This window comes from Mytilus galloprovincialis, chromosome 12, assembly GCF_965363235.1.
Source record: "Mytilus galloprovincialis chromosome 12, xbMytGall1.hap1.1, whole genome shotgun sequence".
NCBI lineage: Eukaryota > Metazoa > Mollusca > Bivalvia > Mytilida > Mytilidae > Mytilus > Mytilus galloprovincialis.
Window position 1 is genome coordinate 52938626 of NC_134849.1, and position 23188 is coordinate 52961813.

The 23188-nt window shown below is 32.9% G+C and overlaps 1 protein-coding gene across 1 annotated transcript in view; it reads right to left on the reverse strand.

Annotated features, from left to right (window-relative positions):
* Window positions 1–23188, reverse strand: part of LOC143054217 (MAM and LDL-receptor class A domain-containing protein 1-like) — a 41063-nt gene that overhangs the window by 13694 nt on the left and 4181 nt on the right. The window contains exons 4-12 of the mRNA XM_076227145.1: window positions 21682–22017; window positions 20703–20813; window positions 19446–19532; window positions 7320–7655; window positions 5162–5272; window positions 4885–5013; window positions 3132–3473; window positions 1675–1755; window positions 539–838 (exon numbers count right to left, since the gene is read on the reverse strand). Of these exons, the coding sequence (XP_076083260.1) occupies window positions 539–838; window positions 1675–1755; window positions 3132–3473; window positions 4885–5013; window positions 5162–5272; window positions 7320–7655; window positions 19446–19532; window positions 20703–20813; window positions 21682–22017 (1833 nt within the window). The remainder of the gene's footprint in view (window positions 1–538; window positions 839–1674; window positions 1756–3131; window positions 3474–4884; window positions 5014–5161; window positions 5273–7319; window positions 7656–19445; window positions 19533–20702; window positions 20814–21681; window positions 22018–23188) is intronic.

Here is a 23188-nt window from a genome sequence, read left to right on the forward strand (position 1 = left end):
ACATAAATAGGTACAAACTGTATTGTTTTAACCAATATCATTATTGTTGTGTTCTTTGCTACAGGTAACCAATAAAAATTATTGAAACCAAAATGAAATAGTAGATGCCTTCTTGAAATTCACATGCACCTAATTAAACTAATAGAATAATCAAGCTTGAAAAGTCATTTTATATGTTTGATGCAGATAACTTTTATCAACGCCCTTTTGCTATTCCTTATTGAACTTTTGGAAATTTAGTTTGAATGCCTTGACATTTTCTTTTAAATGTTTAACTGAAAATGTAGATGTTGTTTTTTGTTTTTGTTGTTGTTGGATTGCAGTCTCATTGGTGTATACTGCAAATCTACTTGATTCATATATATTGCAAATCAATAGTTGCAGCAATAGTTTAATCCTCAAGATCATAACTTTGCTAAGTTGAGTGGCTTTTTAAAAGACTATAACTTGAATGGATTCACATCAGACTACAAACAACAAGTGATTCAAACATTAAACAATGTCAATGTGAACTATAAGATTTACTGATTACACATACCTCCAGTAACATTCAGATAAGAAATATTACTATGTCCAGTTCCAACACTGTTGATGGCAGAGCAAAGGTAATATCCTTCATCAGAACTTACAAGACTAAAGATAATCAAAGATGGAGAGGTAATAGTGCTGCCAGCATACCGAGAACTTATCATGTTTACATTGGTTTGCCGATTGTTGACAATTCTTGTCCAATAGACACTTGTGACAGCAGGGTTTGATGTATAATGACACTCTAAAGTAATTTGGTTACCTGAGTTGCCAATGTATCTAGCAGATACAATGGTGACTTGTGGTAAATCTGAAAACATAATAACAGGAACTTTGACAAGGGATGTCCTTTAATTATGACTTAGTGTTTGTTACTGCTTATGGAATTTGTATTTTAAGTCAGATTAAGACCACTATGTTGCATGATTTTATATCTATGTTGGATTGTTGTGCCATTGATTAGCATCCCACATTTCCTTGTATAATTGAATTGAGGATTGGTGTTATTTGCTGTACTGTACAGTATTTTTTGGAAATCCATTTTACTAGCTATAGGAATTCAATATCATTCGTTGGGTGCCAACTTTCAGGGGTTTTGTGGGAATATTGAAACCAAAAATCTAAATGTTCAATAGAGCATACATTTTTTATAGGTTTCAGACTTTTGCACATCACGATATCGAATATCCAAGAAAATGCTATTTCCTCAATCCCAGAAAAATTGATTCACATGAAAATAATATTTCTAGAATTAAACATTTATAGTATAACTAATCGCCGTATTTGAATATCAAAAATAAGACAACGCGTGACCAAACGACGCATGGATTAAACGAGTGCGCAGCAGCTCACAAGTTGTCTTATTTTTGATATTCAAATACGGCGATTAGTTATTCTTTTTATTACATTGGCAAATGGCTTTTTTTTATGAAATTAATGTAGAAAATGTAAGGAACTATACCTTTTTCCTACGCATTGACAATTTGTTTTGATCCGACGTTATCAACGTCTTGACAACGCCTATTGTTGTATGACGTCAGAGAGTGAAATAACCACGTTTATTTCACATGTGAAATTATCGGTTTTTATCTAACTGGGAAATCAATGTAATTCATTGCAACCAATGTAATAATTGAATATACTTACTGCCATCAGAGGGAGCATTGGTTGCAGGAATTACTGTAGAAGGCAACAGACTTTGACTTACACTGTTATTACCAAAATTGTCTGAAAAAAAATTATGACTGGTTATTAATCAAATACTCAGCATTTTTAAAATATCAAATCTATTTACTCGTAAACAATCATCCAACTTTTAATACCTCTTCTGTGGAGAAATTTTCAAATCAATTGAATCATTTTTTTAGGTTATTGATTACAATTTGGGTACTTTTGAGGTCAACTTGACAACATTTTAGTACCTACTACAGTCAATATGGTGTAAAAGGTCAGACATTCAAATCCTGCTTTGCATGCACTTCAATGAGAATATACTGTAAATTGAGAAATTATTGCGTGCATTTATTATTGCGATTTTTGAAGAATGAACAAAAATGTGAGATCAATTATTGCAATTTCAGGAAAATTTGCATACTTAATTTATAATATGTATCAGACATCACAATGCGAGTTCTTATTATTGCGATACGCACCCACTCACATTATTCACATTAATAAAAACCTCACAATAATTTTTGAATTTACAGTCTATGAAAAAGTACCTGAATGTTGCTCCCTGTTTTCCATTCTTTTTATGAAATTCTATCTGCCATGTGAGATTATAAATAATAAAGTTGTATACGCTATTAATATTAATATTTTAATGTTCATATATCACATTCAGGCCTATTTGCAGTTTCCCAGAACATTCCAATTAATGACAAGTTACTGTAAATTCAGAAATTATTGCGTGCATTTATTATTGCGATTTTTCAAGAATGGACAAAAATGTGAGTTTTATTATTGCGATTTCCAAAAAAGTGCATACAGGTCTATATTTCAGTTATCAGAATGTGAGTTCTTATTATTGCGTTACTCACCCAGTCGCATTATTTGCATTAATAAAAACCTCGCAATAATTTCTGAATTTACAGTACTGGATATAACAGATATACATAGAAAATATATAAAAACAAATTTATGAATGTATACAGGACAATCACATATCAATGTGATATGAATATATACCCTGCTTAGTATTTAAAAACTGCAACCCTGAGCAATTTTTTAAAAGAGTTATCTTCCTGAAATGTCAAGGTGCTTGCTACAAGATAACAGTCTGCAGGAAGGCATTTATTATTTTAGCTCTGAGCCAACCAGTTCTTGCTGACTTTTCTTCAAATATTGCTTTTCAGAGAAGCAGCAATTATCAAAATTACAGTTTTGCTGTTTTAAAACCAGGCCAAATATTGAGCCAACAAACTCAACACAAAGGAGACCATCACACTACCATAAGACCCAGGAGGTAACAAAATATCAATAAAAAGTCGAAAATGTTAGAAGCAAATATTATCAAAAACCTCCATCAATATACATGTGTCAGAACTTGCGTTCAGTTGACCCAGAAATTAAAAAGGGAAGTGTATTGAGTGGAAGATACTCACCAGAACAAAAAATCCTGTCTTTCAACAATACATCATCAATAGCTACCACTGATCTATGACCTCCAGCAGTAAATCTCAAACTTATTATGCCAACATCTACTGGGAATATCCCTCTCTGCCATTGGTTGCTTACATTGGTCCGATATTCCACCAATGAAAACACTTCATTGTTCTTGTATGTAGTATTCTGGTGAATAGTCAAAAATGTTGATGAATATTCATGAGTTCTGATAAAAACATAGAAGAATTCAACACACATTGGCTTATCGATCTGAAAGGTTGGAGAAGTCATTTCTCTGTCATGATATAATCCATCTAAGTCACCAGTGTACATGTAAGATCCTGCAGGAAAAAAAAGCAAAAAGTATATTTTTAAGGCTTATTTTGGCCTGTAAATTCAACAAAAATAAAAGAACAGAGTTCCAATGTCCCCCGCATTGAACATATTTCATCTTCCAAGGGCAGTAACTAAAAAAAAATATTTTTTTTTGTTTTGAAATTTTTTAGGAATACCTTAAATAAATGTACGCTAAAACACAATGTTCAATAGAATTAATATTTACAAGGGGCATAACTCTATTAAAAATAGTTGATTTGTACCAATTTTCTAACATGTCAGAGGCATTGCTAATACAATCCTTTAATATAAGTTTGCTAAAACTCTGGCAAGAATTGTACACAGATCTCTTACAATGCTATTTTCCATATAATTAATATTTCCCAGGGACATAACTCTTTTAAAAATAGTTGAAAGACACGATTTTTGAACTAATCTAAAACAATGCTCTGATACAAGTTTAACAAGAATGTGTCCTCAGTACACGAATGCCCCACTCGCACTATCATTTTCCATGTTCAGTGGACCGTGAAATTGGGGTAAAAACTCTAATTTGGCATTAAAATTAGAAAGATCTTATCATAGGGGACATGTGTACTAAGTTTGAAGTCGATTGGACTTAAACTTCATCAAAAACTACCTTGACCAAAAACTTTAACCTGAAGCGGGACAGACGGACGGACAAACGGACGGACAGACGGACGGACGAACGAACAGACGGACGGACGAACGAACAGACGGACGGACGCACAGACCAGAAAACATAATGCCCCTAGGTGGGGCATAATAAAAATCTGAAAAGAATTGTACACATCAGAGCCCTTACAAGACCAGAAGGATGGCCGCATGCCCAGTATTTTGATATCTTCCACAACGAGTCTTGCAGGGGTCAATTAACATTGCATGATACCATCCCTTTATTTAAGGTCAGAAAATGTAAATATTAGCCAAGCCTTGGTGACACAATTTGACTATGAGTATGACAACATTACAGTGATATCAAAAGCATGATTTTCAAAAAATTTGAAAATAGGCTAATTTTAATAACATTTTAGCTATTTTTTTATAGAGCACAAGCATCTCCCAAACTATGTTTTTGCCAGCGAGTAAATAAGCACAAAATACACCTACTGTTGATATATATCTTAAAGAATGACAGTTGTGCTCTATATTACTTCTAAGCATGTAAAAATCAAGTAAACAAGATTCTGTGTAATTTCTACATTTTACTAAAATTACTGTCACTTTATTTTTTTATTAAGTACTATATTGTACATTAAATATGTAAATCAGTACATAGATTCAAAATTTGATTCTTGAAATCAGAGATAGTCTGAAATTGATTAAAACTAGGGGCAATTTGGACCAAAATTGTACATTCTCTTTAAACTTGAATGTAGTTAAACTAATATTTACCAGTAGAGTTTTGGAAGGTATGGTCAACTAAGTTTAACTCCTTGACAGTATCACTAGATCCATTTTTCCATGAGCCGAGGTTATATTCACACACATCATACTCATCAAAGGAACATGTTATACTGTAATCTGAAAAAAAAAAAAAACCATCTTCAATCAAATACAAATTGAAACCAATTTTCTTAGTCAATAATTCAATTTCAATTGAGTCTGTATTAATGTGACCTTCAACTTAACCCCTAAGCATGAGATTGATTACGCATAGACTAGTACCTACCACAAAACATTTCATCCTCTCCATCAGAGCAGTACCATTTCCTATCACAAACATACTCCTCAGGTATACATACATTGTCAGCTGAACAATTAAAATATCCAGCAATACATCCTGAAATTATACAATAAAAAAACTCTATCAACCTGAAATCATATACCCTGGATGGCTAAATCGACCACCAATTTTTTGTATTCAGGAATATGGCATGTTTATGAATTGAGATTTTCTGGATACAAGCCAATGGGGAATTTTAATTTTAACCCCACCAAACATTTAGTACTCCAAGAAAAAATAAAGGTGTAAAGGGTTCTAGGAAACATTGTGCCATGAATGTGACTGCTGCTGATAGTGTTTAAGTAGTATGTTGACTGCCAAGAAAAAAGTTAATTTTTCAGTAAATACAGAATAAATGTGCTTTGCCGAGCACAGCTTGATACGACCGCTGCGGTCCAACCCTGAACAGTTGGGGCAAAAATGGAAACAATATTCAAGCTTGATACAGGTCTGAATTTGGATTGTAATTAAATATTTGACACATTTTAGGTTTCTGACACAGAATAAATGCAGTCAAAGAACTTGAAATTGGTTACATTTAAATTTATATTCAATTTAATATTTCTTGATGTTGTGCAATGCACTGTGCTGTTGCACAATACATAGTAAATCTGTTTTCAGACAATATACAAAGAATTAGCAAAATAAATTGTGACCCCCAATTCTTTTTTTTGAAAAATTGATAATTTCTTAAATCTTGAGGAAAAACATTGACCCCCCCAAAAAAACTTTTTTTACCGCCCTCCCACCCATCATCCCCCCCCCCTCAAAAAAAATGTATTTGAAGAAATTTTCTTTTTGTAAAATGATGTACAATTTAAGAGCCATCCATACACTTAAACACAACTTATTGTCTGAAAACTAGAAAAATGCTTATTTTGGCCCCTAATTCCTGAACGGTTTGGTCAATTACCCCCAAAATGTCTCCCAACCTTCTACTTGTGGTATTTAACCTTGTGGTACAATTTCAGAGCAATCAAAATACTTATACACAAGTTATTGTCCTGAAACTAGAAAAATGCTTGTTTTAGACCCCTTTTTGGTCCCTTAAATTCCTAAACGGTTGGGACCATCACCCCCAAAAACAATCCCAAACTTCCTTCTGTAGTATTAAACCTTTTGCTTAAATTTCATAGAGATCCATACACTTAAACTAAAGTAATTGTCCAGAAACCAAATATCTTTGGACGACAACGACGTGATAGTAATATATTAGTGCAAATTTTTTGCAGTCGTATAAAAATTAAAAAGAAAGAAAAAAATAATTTCCTCGAAGTCCTATCTCTTGTTAATGGAATAGCTTCTGTCCATATTTTAAACATTTAATGAAGTGTTTGACAAAGTTACATATTCAAGTTCTAAAATATTCACCAAAGACTGTACATAATTGATATCTGTTAAAAAAAAGGAATTTTTTGGGGGTAAAATAAATTGAGTCAATTTATTAGTAAAATATTAGTTGATTTATATGGAAAATTGTGAAAAAAACTCTCTTGTTTTTGAAGCAGCTTCTTAAAAAGTTTAGAGAAACTTCTGAAGCTTTGAAAAAGTATATTGATGTTTTAAAAACTTTAACCTTAGACTGTAAGCTTCAAAAAAACTAAGTCTACTTATTGGTAAAATAAGGAAAGTAAAAATATAATCAAACGTTTTCTTCAGAGGCTATTATGAGGAAGTTTCATACAATTCTGTGAATGTTTGACTGTATTTAAATGTTTACAAACTAAAACAAAGTGCATTTTTCAGTAAAATATGGAAAATGAAATAAATGTTCAATTTTTTTTTATTTAAATGCTATTATTTCATCACAAAGAAGCTTAATATGTTAACTTCAATAAGATCATAATTTGAAGTTGAACAAAATTATCAAAAATTACAGCTGTCAACCACTTTTTTCTGAACTTTAGCAAACTTATACTTTTAATTACTCTACCATTCAAAACTTTATACCTCCCTATTTTGATAACATAGAGATTCACAGAAATATAACAACATATAAATAGATCTATATAATTATGGACAAATGGACTTATATTTATTGTTAACAGACTTAACCGCAATGCTGCCATGGACAATAATCAAATGACTTTTTATAGAATCTTACCCTCGCTGCATTCACCAGGATGTAAAACAACATCATCAATCTTCAGGTACCTATAGTAACTCCTTTGCAGAATCAACATCTCGAAAACAACGCTGTAATTACCACTTGGAATATTTGTCTTGTATGGGGTCCAGTAAGGGGTTGCCTTCATGTTGCCAACGGTATAGATTGGCATGAGAAGTCCATCCACATCCTCTAGAGACAGTCGAATACCGTAATGAATGTTATATGGCACTTTTGTCAAGAATGACAGACAGGAGGCTGTAGGGATATATTCTAACGGAGATTGTAGGAGGTGAAAATCACCCAAGGGAATGGATATATGATGGTTGTCATCTGAAATAAAAAGGTGATTGCTTTTTGAACTTAAGAATTATTCTTTCATGTCATGCTCAGTAGATCCCAAGGGTGATTTGGGAATAGAAATATGGTCACTAAAGGTCTTCTTCCGACCGGCAGCAAGACCATTGCTAAAGTGGGGCGTCTGTTTGGCTGTATGGGATGTATAATTACGCAGCCACATCTGGTCAGAATGGGGATGTTAAATCTGATGTCACGTGTAGTGAGATAGCCATGCTATCTGCATGTTGAGAACCCTTGTAACAACTCTTTGAGGGGTCCATAGGTGGCCTGTTGCAAGACAAAATTTCTGTCCCTATATATCCGATATACCATCATTTTCCAGTGGTAGTCTAAATTTCCCCGACCTTCATCCCAGACAGCCTCTAGTACAAGACATCCCTATAGTATTTATTGTTAATTAGTTCTCCTCCTGAAGACATTGGACTTTAAGCAACCAACAATCAATCGTCATGCTCAATTTGTTCTTTTTAACATGGATATAGGGATATTAAATGTTGATATCTTTACACAAAGAGTTAGGGAGGTGTAAATGTTGACAAATATAATGTCTATCCATGTTAAAATGAGCCTAATTTTTTTTTAAAAGAAGATGTGGTATGCTTGCCAATGAGACAACTATCCACAAAAGACCAAAATAAATAAAATAAAGCATTTCATGAAAGAATGATTGTGATTTTTAATAAGAAATATCAGAACTTCTTAATTGTGTCTGAAGGAGATTGGTAAAAGTCATTCAAAAACAAAGAATTTTTGATTCTACGAATAATAATAGAGACAAAATATCTAAGAGAAGAGAACTAAAGGATGACCATTCTTTTACACAGCTGGTAATGCTTGTTATGGATGTAAGTTTGCCCTGTCTTCTATTTTGTTTAATACTACAAAGATTTGTAGGAGAAAACATTTACAGTGAAACCTGTCTACACTGAACCCATTTGGTACTGTAGAATTTGTTTGGATATCATTACAGACGGGTGTTGAATTTACTCAAGTTGAATTGCTAAATAATATACTGTGAATTCATTTATTTTTTCCTGGTTACTAATTTTCTGGGATGGAGGGAATTTTTAATTATTACTGGATATTTTATTTTGTGGTTTTGCCAAAGTCTGCATTCATTCCTATAGAAAACATTGAACTTTTAAATTTGTGGTTCCTTTGTACCAACAAAATCAACAAATATTGCTATCAAACGAATAATAATGAATCCACAGTACATTACAAGAATTCAGTTTTCTATATCGGGCAGGGTTCAGTTTACAAAGGTAGCTATACCATGCAGGGTTCAGTTTACACAGATAACTATACCAGGCAGGGATCAGTTTACAAAGGAAACTATACCAGGCAGGGTTCAGTTTACAAAGGTAACTATACTAGGCAGGGTTCAGTTTACAAAGGTAACTATACTAGGCAGGGTTCAGTTTACAAAGGTAGCTATACCATGCAGGGTTCAGTTTACACAGATAACTATACCAGGCAGGGATCAGTTTACAAAGGTAACTATACCAGGCAGGGTTCAGTTTACAAAGGTAACTATACTAGGCAGGATTCAGTTTACAAAGGTAACTATACTAGGCAGGGTTCAGTTTACAAAGGTAACTATACCAGGCAGGGTTCAGTTTACAAGGGTAACTATACCAGGCAGGGTTCAGTTTACAAAGGTAACTATACTAGGCAGGGTTCAGTTTACAAAGGTAACTATACTAGGCAGGGTTTAGTTTACAAAGGTAACTATACCAGGCAGGGTTCAGTTTACAAGGGTAACTATATCATGCAGGGTTCAGTTTACAAAGGTAACTATATCATGCATTGTTCAGTTTACAAGGGTAACTATCAGCCAGGGTTCAGTTTACAAAGGTAACTATACTAGGCAGGGTTCAGTTTACAAAGGTAACTATACTAGGCAGGGTTCAGTTTACAAAGGTAGCTATACCATGCAGGGTTCAGTTTACACAGATAACTATACCAGGCAGGGATCAGTTTACAAAGGTAACTATACCAGGCAGGGTTCAGTTTACAAGGGTAACTATACCAGGCAGGGTTCAGTTTACAAAGGTAACTATACTAGGCAGGGTTCAGTTTACAAAGGTAACTATACTAGGCAGGGTTTAGTTTACAAAGGTAACTATACCAGGCAGGGTTCAGTTTACAAGGGTAACTATATCATGCAGGGTTCAGTTTACAAAGGTAACTATACCAGGCAGGGTTCAGTTTACAAGGGTAACTATATCATGCAGGGTTCAGTTTACAAAGGTAACTATATCATGCATTGTTCAGTTTACAAGGGTAACTATCAGCCAGGGTTCAGTTTACAAAGGCAACTATATCATGCAGGGTTTACTTTACAAGGGTAACTATATAATGCAGGGTTCAGTTTACAAAGTTAACTATACCAGGCAGGGATCAGTTAACAAAGGTAACTATACCAGGCAGGGATCAGTTTACAAAGGTAACTATACCAGGCAGGGATCAGTTTACAAAGGTAACTATATCATGTACAGTACGCCCAGGGAGTTTGTAATCCCAAACTCCATCCACCGAGATTATTCCTGGTGTTACACCAGGAAACTCCGACTTCCCTCCCTAAATTCTCGGAGAAATTTGGGAGTATTCCCTCCGACTTTCGCGTAAATTCGCTACCTTTTGTTTATTGTATTAGCGACATCTCTCCCATTCCGGTGTGATGCGGTGTCACACCAGGTAATTAATTGCCCTAATCCCTCTTATCTATGCCGACAAGCTACAGTCAGGGTATTGTAAAATTTTTCATGAAATAATCAATCATGTTTCCTGTCTACCTGTGCGTTCTACAAATGTATCTAATTTTACTTTACATAATCATTTTCGATGTCGAATTGCCTTGAGCAAACAAGTGTTTTATAATTAAAATGTTTTTATTCTTCTCTGTCGATAAATATAATTTCTGGTTAATTTGGGAAAACACTTTGACCTCAATGTTTTGCTCTCTCTTTTCTATCTCACATGTAAATGCATACGTTATATTTAGAATGGACTTGCTTGTTTAAAATAAACGGAAACTATCGGCACTGAAAAGTGTGATGGAATTAAAAAAAACATTGCTGGGTATTGCTTAGTAGTTCCAGTATTGCCAAGTTTTTTTTTTTTGTCACCGACTTGTATCATTGATCTTTAGTATTTCTATGTAGAACAGACATGTACTGAATTATGTCGACATCAGGAATACTTACGTAGCTGAACCAAAATTATCCAAAACGTGGTAGCCACGTGACATATTTCCATACGATACATTGTAAATAATTGAATGGATGTGTATTGATGTTGCATGTTAACTTTTTGGGTATTGTTGGGTGATGAATTTTCTGATCTTAATGCTTGCCCTATCTTTCCAACACGGGAAATTATGATACGTAACATACGCACAACTTCATTTTTAACAAGTACGTCTGTACTGAGTTGAGAAAGAGACTCGTTGTTTTAGAAGATCGGTCCAATGCATTTTTTTATATGAAGTCTGAAAGTCACGGTTGGTTTGGAACAAATATCGAGTGTACTGTTTCTTTTTAATTTTGGATTTAACATACCGATATTTTCTTTCATGGGTATTACAGAATTAAACATCCGTGGAACATGACCATGCATAATGTTTCAACCTACTTTACATTTTACTTTCGTTGGTGTTTTGTTTTTTTTGTCATTGGCAATCGCACCACATCTCCTTATTTTGATAGTGATATAGAAGGGAGATAAAAAGTTCAAAACTTGCAGTTTCTACTATATGAATATATACCCATTGTTTGTTGGAAAAGTACATTGATCAACAACTGCCTTTCAATTCATAAAGAAATACGAATGGATCTGTTGACATATTTATTTTAATGACATTGAAATATCTAATAACAAAAACAAATTATAAATAATGTCATATTCATAACAATCATGATTACATATTTCATATGCATGTAATAAAATATAGTTTTCTATTTCAGGATCAATAGCAAGCATATATACACGTACAGTACTATTAAGGCTCTTATAACTGGCTGAAAATAAATTTATACATACATATATTGTATTTTATACCGTATGTCAGTTAATTCAGTGTGCACTTCTAAATTAATTATTTTATTATATCTCATTTATTTAAACTTAAAAAAAAGATTAAAAACCAATTACTGTATCAGCATGCATTGATTCTGAACCTATATCATTAAAGATTATGCAAATTGTTCATGAAGCTGATAGCATAAATATCAAATAAATAAGTCATATATACATGTATTTACATTGAATAAAAAAAAAAAATATATTATACATTGAAAGAATATGTATCTTGTCTGAATGAAATGTTCATGAAAGACGTGATACTTCAATATTGTTCATGAGGCAAGATGATTGAAGTGTGCTCTATACCGACTGTTTAGCAGGTCTTCTTAAGTACTCATTTATCCTCGGTACGATAGCATCTTTCCACACTCTAGAGTCGGAAAGGGAAGGATAGAAATGTAGAATGTATCTTTGCATAATACACTTTCGGTCATGGGGCAGTTCAGACTTGTTGCATTTCCCCCCACCGTGATAGGAATACTGAAGGCGTAGTTGTTCTGTTGTAAAAAGTTCAGGAAACAAACGATCTACAAGTTTGGTTGCAAGATGGCCAGGACAGTTGCTGTGCTTAGACATGTAGTTAAGATCAATCATGTTGATTCGGTAAATTTCGGGCACATCATAGAAGGGGTATGCTTCAGAATTTGTATTTACTGGCTGGCATGTGTAGATTGAAGACTGATTTGTAGGTGAACATGTTGAAGTAGAATTACCCTGAAGAAGTTGTATAGTAGTAGATAGCATTGTCATGATCACTTGCTGGTTGTTCTTAATATCGGTCTGGTTTTTCTCTAGTGTGGAGAGTCGTTGAAATATGCCATCTAGTTTTCTGTCCTGAATAGGTCTACGATGGAGTGGTCTCTCTGGTGTGTCAAAAGTCATTGGCGTTGAACAAGTAGGAGTTATTGGCTCTGGATAGTTAAATGTTTGGTGACTGACTACTGATGGGCTATTGGTTGACTGGACTAACGGAAAATCTGTTGTTTCAAATGGATTTGTTGTTGCCGGACTTGATGTTGACTGGTTCAGTGAAGCGAAGGGATTTGATGAATTTGAAGGCTGGCTGGTATTAATAAAGGGATTAAATGCTGATACAGATTGATGACTTGTTGTTACAAAGGGGTTTGATTGTTGAATAATCTGGCTGGTTGAAGTGAAGGGATTGGTGGTTTGCTGCTGGTCTAGATGACTGGTGGTTAACTGGCTGAAGTTAATAAAGGGATTATTAGACACTGCTGGCTGACTAGTGATGACAGATGAGATTTCAGAGAGCTCTTCTGATGCATGTTGGTCTGTTGTAGGAGCTTGGTGTTGGACAACTGATGCTGGTAGCTGACTGCGTCTGATGACGGATGCCTTTTTCTGAAATTAAGTTAAATGATATCTCATTAAAAAGGCCTAGTCACAGGGAATGTGCAGTAGCTAATTTATCATGCATTTAATAAATAAATATTGTTTTGTTAGTAAATTTTATTTTATAACTATATTATTTTTACTACCATGAAAATATCACTGATTAAGACATACTCTAATCACTTATGATGTGTTAATAATCAATTAAAAATTAATTAAAGATTTGAATGTATTTTTTCTTATTAAAATCTCCAAACTAACTGATCGCAAATAAGGTTAGGTATATAATATGTTCAGTAGCAAATATCTCATTCGTGAACAGTTATTCAGTTTTTTTTAAGTACAAAAGTACATTTATGTAAAATTGTGAAGCCTGAATAAATAAATACAAATCAGAAGATACACAGAACAAAAATAAAGTATTTGGTAATTATAAAAAAAAAATCACTTTTAATTTAACAAAATTATTTGACATTCTGCATTTATGACATTAATAAATAAATCAATTATATCTTTTATAGTATAAGTTAAACAGGTTAATATTTGACACTTCAGTTGGGAGTATCTATAACGATAGGTAAAATACAGGTATAATTCATTAGACATATTTATTGCGAAGTTAACCAACTCTTGACATTATTGTGTATTTTATGTTTATTTAAGAGGGGTCTGCTGATTTCATGACATTAAACGTGAATTTACTATAAAAAGGGGAAAATTAAAAACTAACTATTTCACTCTGACAAAATGCCGAAAGTACAACACAGTACTAAACTCCGAATAGTTCAGCTCTACAGAGAGGGGTGGAGACCGTACGCTATATGAAAACAACTAGCCGATGAGAGTCAAGTCCTTACAAAAAGTAGTATTCAATGCATAATCGATAGACACAAGTCTGGTCATTTCACGTCAATCAATGCCATTATAACAAAACAGGTGGTGTTCCAGAAAATTACTGACCAAGACATAACCACTATTGACAATGCGTTTTCCAACGACTGTAATTTGTCAGCCAGAGACATTCAGCGACTACTGTTAGAGACAAACAATACCGAAGTATCACTGTCTACCGTCAGAAAAGCTATAGACGCGGCCGGTTGGGTTTCGACAGCACCAAGATACTGTCAGCTGATTAGAGATGCCAACAAAGAAGCTCGGGTTAAATTTTGCCAAGACATGATTCAAAATAATGAAAATTTTCAAGATGTAATATTTTCCGATGAGAAAACCCTTCAACTTCATGACAACAAAACAGGGGCTTACCGACGGAAAGAGTCCGCTGCACCAACCAATTGCAGACCTAAACACCCACTCAAAGTACATGTCTGGGGAGGTATAAGTAAGAGGAGTGCAACACAGATTTTAATATTTGATGGCATAATGGATTCAGCATTTTTTGTACCCGAAATTTTGGAATCAACGTTGAAACCATTTATTGACTCAGTATATCCGGATGGGCATCGTTTTCAGCAAGATAATGACCCGAAGCACACATCAAAGTTAGCTAAAAACTTTATGCTTGACCACAACATCAATTGGTGGAAATGGCCATCCGAGTCACCGGACATGAACCCTATTGAAATGGTTTGGAACCAGTTGAAAAGAAACGTGTCTAAAAGAAATCCAACAAATAAAGATGAGTTATGCCAATATATTGAAGAATTTTGGTTGACAGAGATGACGCCATACAACTGCACAAAGTACATTGATCACGTTTATAAAGTTGCACCTATCGTCATTTCAGTTGGAGGCAAAGCAACAGCTGACATTCCAGGAAGATTGTTTAAAGAAAGTTCTTTGGGAAAAGGTATGCAGTACTTCCATGACCAGTTGTGCGCACCCCAATTCAGAGAGAGACTTACTAAAATGATGGCCGATCGATGAAACTTTGAGAAGACCAGTCAATTTAAACAGTCCTTTTAAGGGCTACCAATATAATTCAAAAAGAATCTGAATTTGTTGTCTAATAAAATTGCCCCCTTCTCCCTTGGTCTATTATAGACACGTAATGTCTTCATATGCCTAACAAGTACTTCAAAATATTCTCAAGTATACTAGTCTTCAAAATTACTATTTTTATTAAAAACTTTTTTTTGGAGTTTGTGGGGAAAGGGATGACAGTTATGGGTTATTGGCAACCTCTATGTTGACTTCAATGGGAACAACAGGGGCAGTCAAAGTAGGCACCTCGGTTGGGGATGTTGGTGGGGTCATGTCTTCTATCTCTTTTTCTTCTAGCAGTTCTTGCATCTCATCGTCTATGCCTGCACCAAGTATTGTGGCTTTCGCTATGTCAGAAGAACGGATGCCATGTTTCACGTCATAACATGCACCAACTTCAATCTAAATAAATAAAACAATCTGTAAGCATATTTTAAATATGAAGTGTTTTATTTCACAATGTTCAGTGGCGAATATTTAACGCTAAGTTGAACTTAACTGATTCAATTTTGAATGTTTTACACAAAACTATTTTGAAAACATATATTGAAAATTTAAAGTTTTCAATTAATATTCATTCCGCAATTTATTTGTTTAATCAACAATTCTGTCGTTTTTATGGTGCATGGGGAAAATATTTTTTTTTAAGTCAAATAAATGAAGGCCTTGATGGGTTTTGATCTAAATGATGTATTAAATAGAAAATATTGAATTCAAACAACCCCATCAAGTTTCATACGATACTTATCATGCTTATGATGCACACTATTATACAATTATAAACGAAATTACCTCCTAAAATTTCATGAAATAAATAATTTCATTTTAGAATTATTACACGGGAACTAGTGTCATAATTTAATTTTTTTTTTAAATATATTCTAGCAATTTTATAAACAAAATTGTCTCCTAAAATTTTATAAAATCAATTACTTCATTCTAGAATTATTACACGGGAACTAGTGTCATAATTTAATTTTTTTTTAAATATATTCTACCAATTTTATATACGAAATTATCTCCTAAAATTTTATAAAATCAATCACTTCATTCTAGAATTATAACACGAAAACTAGTGTCATAATTCTTTTTAAGATATTCTAGCAGTTTATTATTTTTAAATGCATCCTTTAAATTTTTTTTCTTTTAGAAATATAGGCAGAAATTTTGGGAAACAGTGTAATTTTATGAGGGGACAAGTAAATGGTTGTGTAATAAAAGTGACGTTCGTCCTTGTCGGATCAGTAGACACAGTGTTCAACAAAGAGCATTCTGTTTTGCCCGATTACAAAGTATATATAATAATAATTTCTTTTTTACAAACCAGATTTTTGTAAGTACGGTACGCATTGCGTATTTTTCAAATAGTTTACGTTATAGTAGAGTTTTGTCCCCTTAAAAGACACCTTTTTTAAATACAATTTGGAAATGATTGAACAGAAAAAACAACAACATTTTGATGTATATAATAGTTAGAGACATACATGAGAATACATTAAATTATGTATTCCCTAAATAAGTTCTAAAATTATTTTCTAATTGAAAAAGAATAATTACATTAGATACCAACTGTGAACCAGTTTATAATTTTGTATATATAGTTGTCGTTCTTCAAAATATTTATTAATGAATGCATTTCTGTAAGTATTTAAGTAAACGTAGTTTAAATATAAATTTCTAAATTAACAGTATTTAAGTAATTAACGACTCAAGACAAACTTTACAGCTAAAAAAAATAAATTAGATGTACCATTTAAATATCATCCATTACACTGAGCTAAGTTTCGTAGTCTTAAATGACTATGTAAAATACGAATTGTTCCCTTCTTCCTAATAATCTATGTTTTATCTATATTTTATTTCTACCTTTTAACATTTGCATGTTTAATTCGAGGTTCAAGTCATGCATTTTTCATGATCAAATTAAGAAAAAAGACGTGTCCAGTTATTTGACAAATCGTGGCTTAAAAACTATTGTGACAGCTATTTGATAGTTACGGTAGCTTATTCTCATTTATACACGATACAGGTACAAAGGTTATATCGAGAGATTAATAAATAATATACATAAATAGAATAAAATGCATAAAGTTTGCAAAATAAAAGTTATATTTATTACTAGAAGGTGCAATTGTTCATCAAGTATATAAACAGAAGGGACTTCTCTCTTTGAAGGCCGTACGGCAACATTGATTCACGAACGTAATCGGAACTCTGCTGAAAAGTTGTCCCATTGCAAATCATACCACATATTTTTTTTCACAAACACCTCGGAAATTGAAAAATGAGAAATAATCAAATCTCATAACATGTACACTAATTTTATATAAGTAAAAATCATATTACCTCCCCAATATGTTTGATGAATCCTCTGGAGCGAACCTGCATAGTCTGGTCAATATGATATTGCACAAGAAAGTGAGTATGTTCTCTATTAAGTAAGGTACGTAACGATATGTTGCAACTTTGAAAAACAAATTCAGAATGATAAAATTACTCGTTGATTAAATTTATCAACTTTGTGGTATGGCTTGGGTCGGTAACCGTAAAAGCAACAAATTCTTTGAAGCCAGTTGATTTCCATTGTGACCAAATAATGAACCTGGTACTTTAGCATTTTGAGTAAATTCTTAAGTTTCTAATTAGGGTGAAAATGTCTTTGTCAAAAGAATGTTCTCTAAACAACAGGGCGACATACAGCCAATTGTTTTCTTAAACATTTATTCAAGAATACAAATTAAATATGACATCGTTTGAAAAAATAATTTCTATAACAATTATATAATCATTTATCGAAAATTTAACATTTTCCGTATTGAAATCTTTATATTCATCTCCTCCCATTGTAATTTTTTAGTATCCCGAATAAAACTATACAATACATGTATGAATGACATCCGATCTCCCGGTGGGAAATCTCACATATAACTATAACGTAAACATGTGAAGTATACCAAGGAATCTTATTCGCTTTCATCATGATTTTGAACAAAACGTATTGTGACCTTATAATACTAAAATATATAGGAATACAAATTAACAAGTTTATTTAATATATTTATTTATTTGAATGTCCATGAAAATGACATAAACATGAAGCAAAACATAATGATTATAATCATGTTTTTTTTCTGAATGACGATATCACTTCTTATCTGTAAATAGAAAAGAAAGATAACATTTTTATTATGCTTAAATAAATGTACAGAACTGTAAAAACAATCAAGTGTAATCAAGATCGATATAATGTCCATAGGTAAATAACCTGACTAATCCGATTATGTAGTCACGCGTCGTTAATTTTTATTACCTGTGATGGGCAATAAACCATTTAACAGCCACGCGGTGTTGGGAGGGAATCTTTGGAGGAAATTGGGAGTGAAATCCGTGATTCGCGGTGTCACACTGCGATACTCCGAAATCGGTGATTAGAGTTCGCGATTACAAACTCTCTGGGCGTACTGTAGGGATCAGTTTTACAAAGGTAACTATACCAGGCAGGGTTCAGTTTACAAAATTAACTATACCAGGCAAAGATCAGTTTACAAAGGTAACTATATCATGTAGGGATCAGTTTACAAAGGTAACTATACCAGGCAGGGATCAGTTTACAAAGATAACTATATCATGTAGGGATCAGTTTACAAAGGTAACTATATCATGTAGGGATCAGTTTACAAAGGTAACTATATCATGTAGGGATCAGTTTACAAAGGTAACTATATCATGCAGGGTTCAGTTTACAAAGATAACTATATCATGTAGGGATCAGTTTACAAAGGTAACTATATCATGTAGGGATCAGTTTACAAAGATAACTATATCATGTAGGGATCAGTTTACAAAGATAACTATACCAGGCAGGGTTCATTTTAGAAAGTTAACTATATCATGTAGGGATCAGTTTACAAAGATAACTATACCAGGCAGGGTTCATTTTAGAAAGTTAACTATATCAGCCAGGGATCAGTTTACAAAGGTAACTATACCAGGCAGGGATCAGTTTACAAAGGTAACTATACCAGGCAGGGATCAGTTTACAAAGGTAACTATATCATGTAGGGATCAGTTTTACAAAGGTAACTATACCAGGCAGGGTTCAGTTTACAAAATTAACTATACCAGGCAAAGATCAGTTTACAAAGGTAACTATATCAGCCAGGGATCAGTTTACAAAGGTAACTATACCAGGCAGGGATCAGTTTACAAAGGTAACTAAACCATGCAGGGTTCAGTTTACAAAGGTTTCTTTATCATGCAGGGTTCAGTTTACTAAGGTTTTTATATCAGCCAGGGTTCAGTTTATGAAGGTAACTATTTAGTATATGATGAAGGGATCATTTTAGACATATATCACATAATTTCTACCAATGAGGTCATTACCTGTATCATTGATTCTGATGATATTATATCCTGTCAGTGTGTACTCACAAATCCTGGGAGATTCAAAATCACATGTGATAGATCCATCTGAAATCATACAGTTCATATTATTGAAATTTGCAATTACAATTGAATTGGCCAATGAAATAAGATATTGAATGATTAATGTAGAGAGCAGAGATCATGTACATTAACAACAACCCCCCCCCCCCCCTCCTCTTTCTCATCATTGCCATCAACACAGTTTGTTAGACTATAATGAAATACAGAAAAGGGATTCCAGTTATAGAATACTTCTAAGTCCAGTACCCTTGAATGAAGTCCCTTAATAAATCTACCATCTTCTTTTAAATGGGGATTTGTATCTAAACTTAAATTATGCATAAGTGCTTAAAGGTGTAGTATATTCAAAGGGTATTCATTAAACTTTCTTCTATTAAAGGAGTAAAATGGCCTCTATTTCTAGCTAAAAGTTCAAATAAGAATTTATTGACCAATATAACAATGAATCATAGTTAAAAACAATAACTAGGAAGGAAATACACCTTTTGGTTGAAAATTTCGTGTTTTTTTTTTATGTTTTTTTTTAATGTTACATTTGTATATTATAAATCATATTTATTACTGCATATTTACCTCATGTTTTACATATATGTGTCTGAGCATTGCTTTACAATAAAATCTTGAAATCTTGAATCTTGTGTTTCCTAGGCCTAAATTCGGTTGAAATCCAGAGGATTTTGTCAAATTTCACCAAAGTCTCTACTTTTGGTATTTGGGTTGTAAACGTTAATGCTTTATAAGAAAAACTGTGCAAATATAGTTCTATTTAACTTTCATACGTGTCTTTTCATACTTGTAACAACTTTTTACCTTCAAACAATGGACTTAAAAATCAGGACAAAATGTGGTCCTTACCAAATTTACTTCTTTATTGTGACTCTGAAATGTATATGGTGGATGATTGTTTGAGTAAATGGTCCAAATTTCATTTCAGATTTAAACCAATAAGTGAATAAAATTACCCTGTTAGTACTTGAAACATAAATGCCGGTAATAACCCAGCAGGAATTCTCTAAGAAACCACGAAGGAGGTTACAAGTATGAGAAAGAAATTGAAATTTGGCAGCCAAATATAGAATAAAAAATTTGCCCTTCAATTATAATAAAATTGCTTTGAAGTAATGTGGTAAATAATAAGGTCACTGTTCTAGTTTGTTAGACTAGCATGGAATACAGCAAAGGGAAATAACCTACCACAATCCTTCTCATCACTGCCATCAACACAGTGTGTTATACTATCACAAACATAGGACTGTGGAATACATTGGAGTCCAGAGGCACATCTATGTTCATCATTTTTACAGTCTGTCAAAAATAAAATGTTATATCAAATGATATCATGGCAAGTTCTGATCCAATATCATGTAACGTTTCGTTTCAATAATATAAAATATGAAAACTATACTGAAAGAAGGAAATATATCTTAGAAGTAGGACTTTTGAAGAATAGACTAAACTTTTATGATTTAAAGAAATCTGATGTCAATGTCATCTTTCACATTTATTGAAAATTGAGATTTTTTTATTCCATCTTTTCTTTAAGCCATGATCTCAATAATTTGACTGCACAATATATTTTTGCAAGTAGTAAACTAGCTGTATTTGATTGCATGTGTTATGAAACAGTAAAATTACACCTTGAAATAAAAAGTTTGTTTTGGTTGTTTCTATATCTTCTTGTATATATATTTTTTTATTATTGTATTTATACACATCACTAGAACAGTTTCAGATTATATTAAGTCCAGTCTTCCCTCATAAATGTATCTCAGGGTGCATACACTTCCCATATTCATCTATTCTTCAACACCATTTTTATAAATAGCCTAGCAATATAACTCAGTTCATAAAATTGTTTATCTGGATTCAGAAGAATTTATTTCACTCTAGTTGCAACATTTAAAAATCTTGAACTATATAGTTTACTTTTTTATACTAGCTCAGGCTTTTTAAAAAAATAGCCCCTTTGTTTTGTGCCCTCTGTAATTTGTTTTTTCAAAGCATTAGATATACCACCAGAAGTTGCATGAATAATCAAAATGACATTGTATGAAGTAAACAAATAAAAATCATCTCAATATCTGCAAACAGAGAGGATTAAGTGTGGAAATATGATATGTGTGCACACATGATAAAACTATATGCCACTTAGTGGCAGGACATAAAAACTCACCAACAGGAATACAAGTTCCAGTAGATACCTTCACATCATCTATTCCTGCTGCCTCATCTCTGCCAATGAGTGGATGAACTGAATCCAAAATAAACACTAAGAAATCAAATTTTTCTTCTATCTGGTACAGGAAATTTTTCCAAGTTCTGGTCCCCTCCATGCTAACTTTTGTGGATTCTGAATTTTCTCTGTGCAGTTTGAATAAAAGTCGAGCCTTTGAACTACCAGGAAATATATATCTGAACTGTAAACACTGGACATTGTTTGTTGCCAATCTATATGGTGAAACTAAGGAAAAGCTTGTATAGTTGGATGGTGTAACTGCCATGTAGTAATCTGTAATAAAACATCAACATTTATACAATATGTATTCAATAGCCATATCTATAAAAAGGAACTGATAAAAGTATTAAGAGGGTGTCCATGGAAAAACCAGGCAGTGGATGGCACATGACATATTTTGTTTTCAAAATTTTTTCATCTATTTCATATCACAAATTCATTCTTTCTCAAAGTTAAATTTGGTTTTTTTATTAACTGCAACAAATAAAGAGAAAAAAAAATACACAGAAAGCACTGAAAATTCATTGAAAAGGGGAGATAACTCTTCAATTTGTACAACATTTTGTTGCACTGTTGGTGAACTTTAAAATCATTTTCTGAGCCATCCACTGTTGATTCAAAAATATCTTTGACATATATATCCTTTCACCTTTGTATGATATAAACATTGTATTGGAACCAAAAATTCAGTGGGAATAAAATTATGTTGTGCCACCCATATCATAGGATTTGCCTGATATTTACTTGGACAGCCTCTTAATTACTCTGTAAGATATTGCTGATATATGAAATATACCTTACAAAAAATGTTCAAGTATAAAAATAAGAAAATATGGTATGAATGCCAATGAGACAACTCTCCACCAGATACAAAATGACATAGAAGTTAACAACTATAGGTCACTGTACGACTTCACCAATTAGCAAAACCCATACTGCACAGTGAGCTATATAAGGCCCTGGAATGACAAATCAAAACAATCAATTGAGAAAACTAACAGCCTGATTTATATGCAAAACAATGAACAAAACAAATATGATATACAGCAACAAACGACAACCACCGAATTACAGGCTCCTATCTTGGGACAGACACAAAGATATTGTGGCAGGGTTGAACTGTTTTGCAGGCGCCAAACCTTCCCCCTAGCCAGGGACATTTATGCAGCAGTATAACATAAGAACAAACTATAAAAATCAGTTGAAAGGGTTCAACTCAGCAGATTGATACAAAGAAGAAAAACAAATAACAAAAACAGGGTTATTTATACATGTTATAGGTTGGAGGACACCTAAAAAATAATACATAAGCATGTTTGAAAATAGCTCTTTACACCAATATTTACCCCTTCTCCACAACCCCTACACTTTTAACTGGAATAGCCATAAAAACGTAAAAAAGTAGTCTCATAATTTTCTGTCAACGACTCTATATGATGAACTA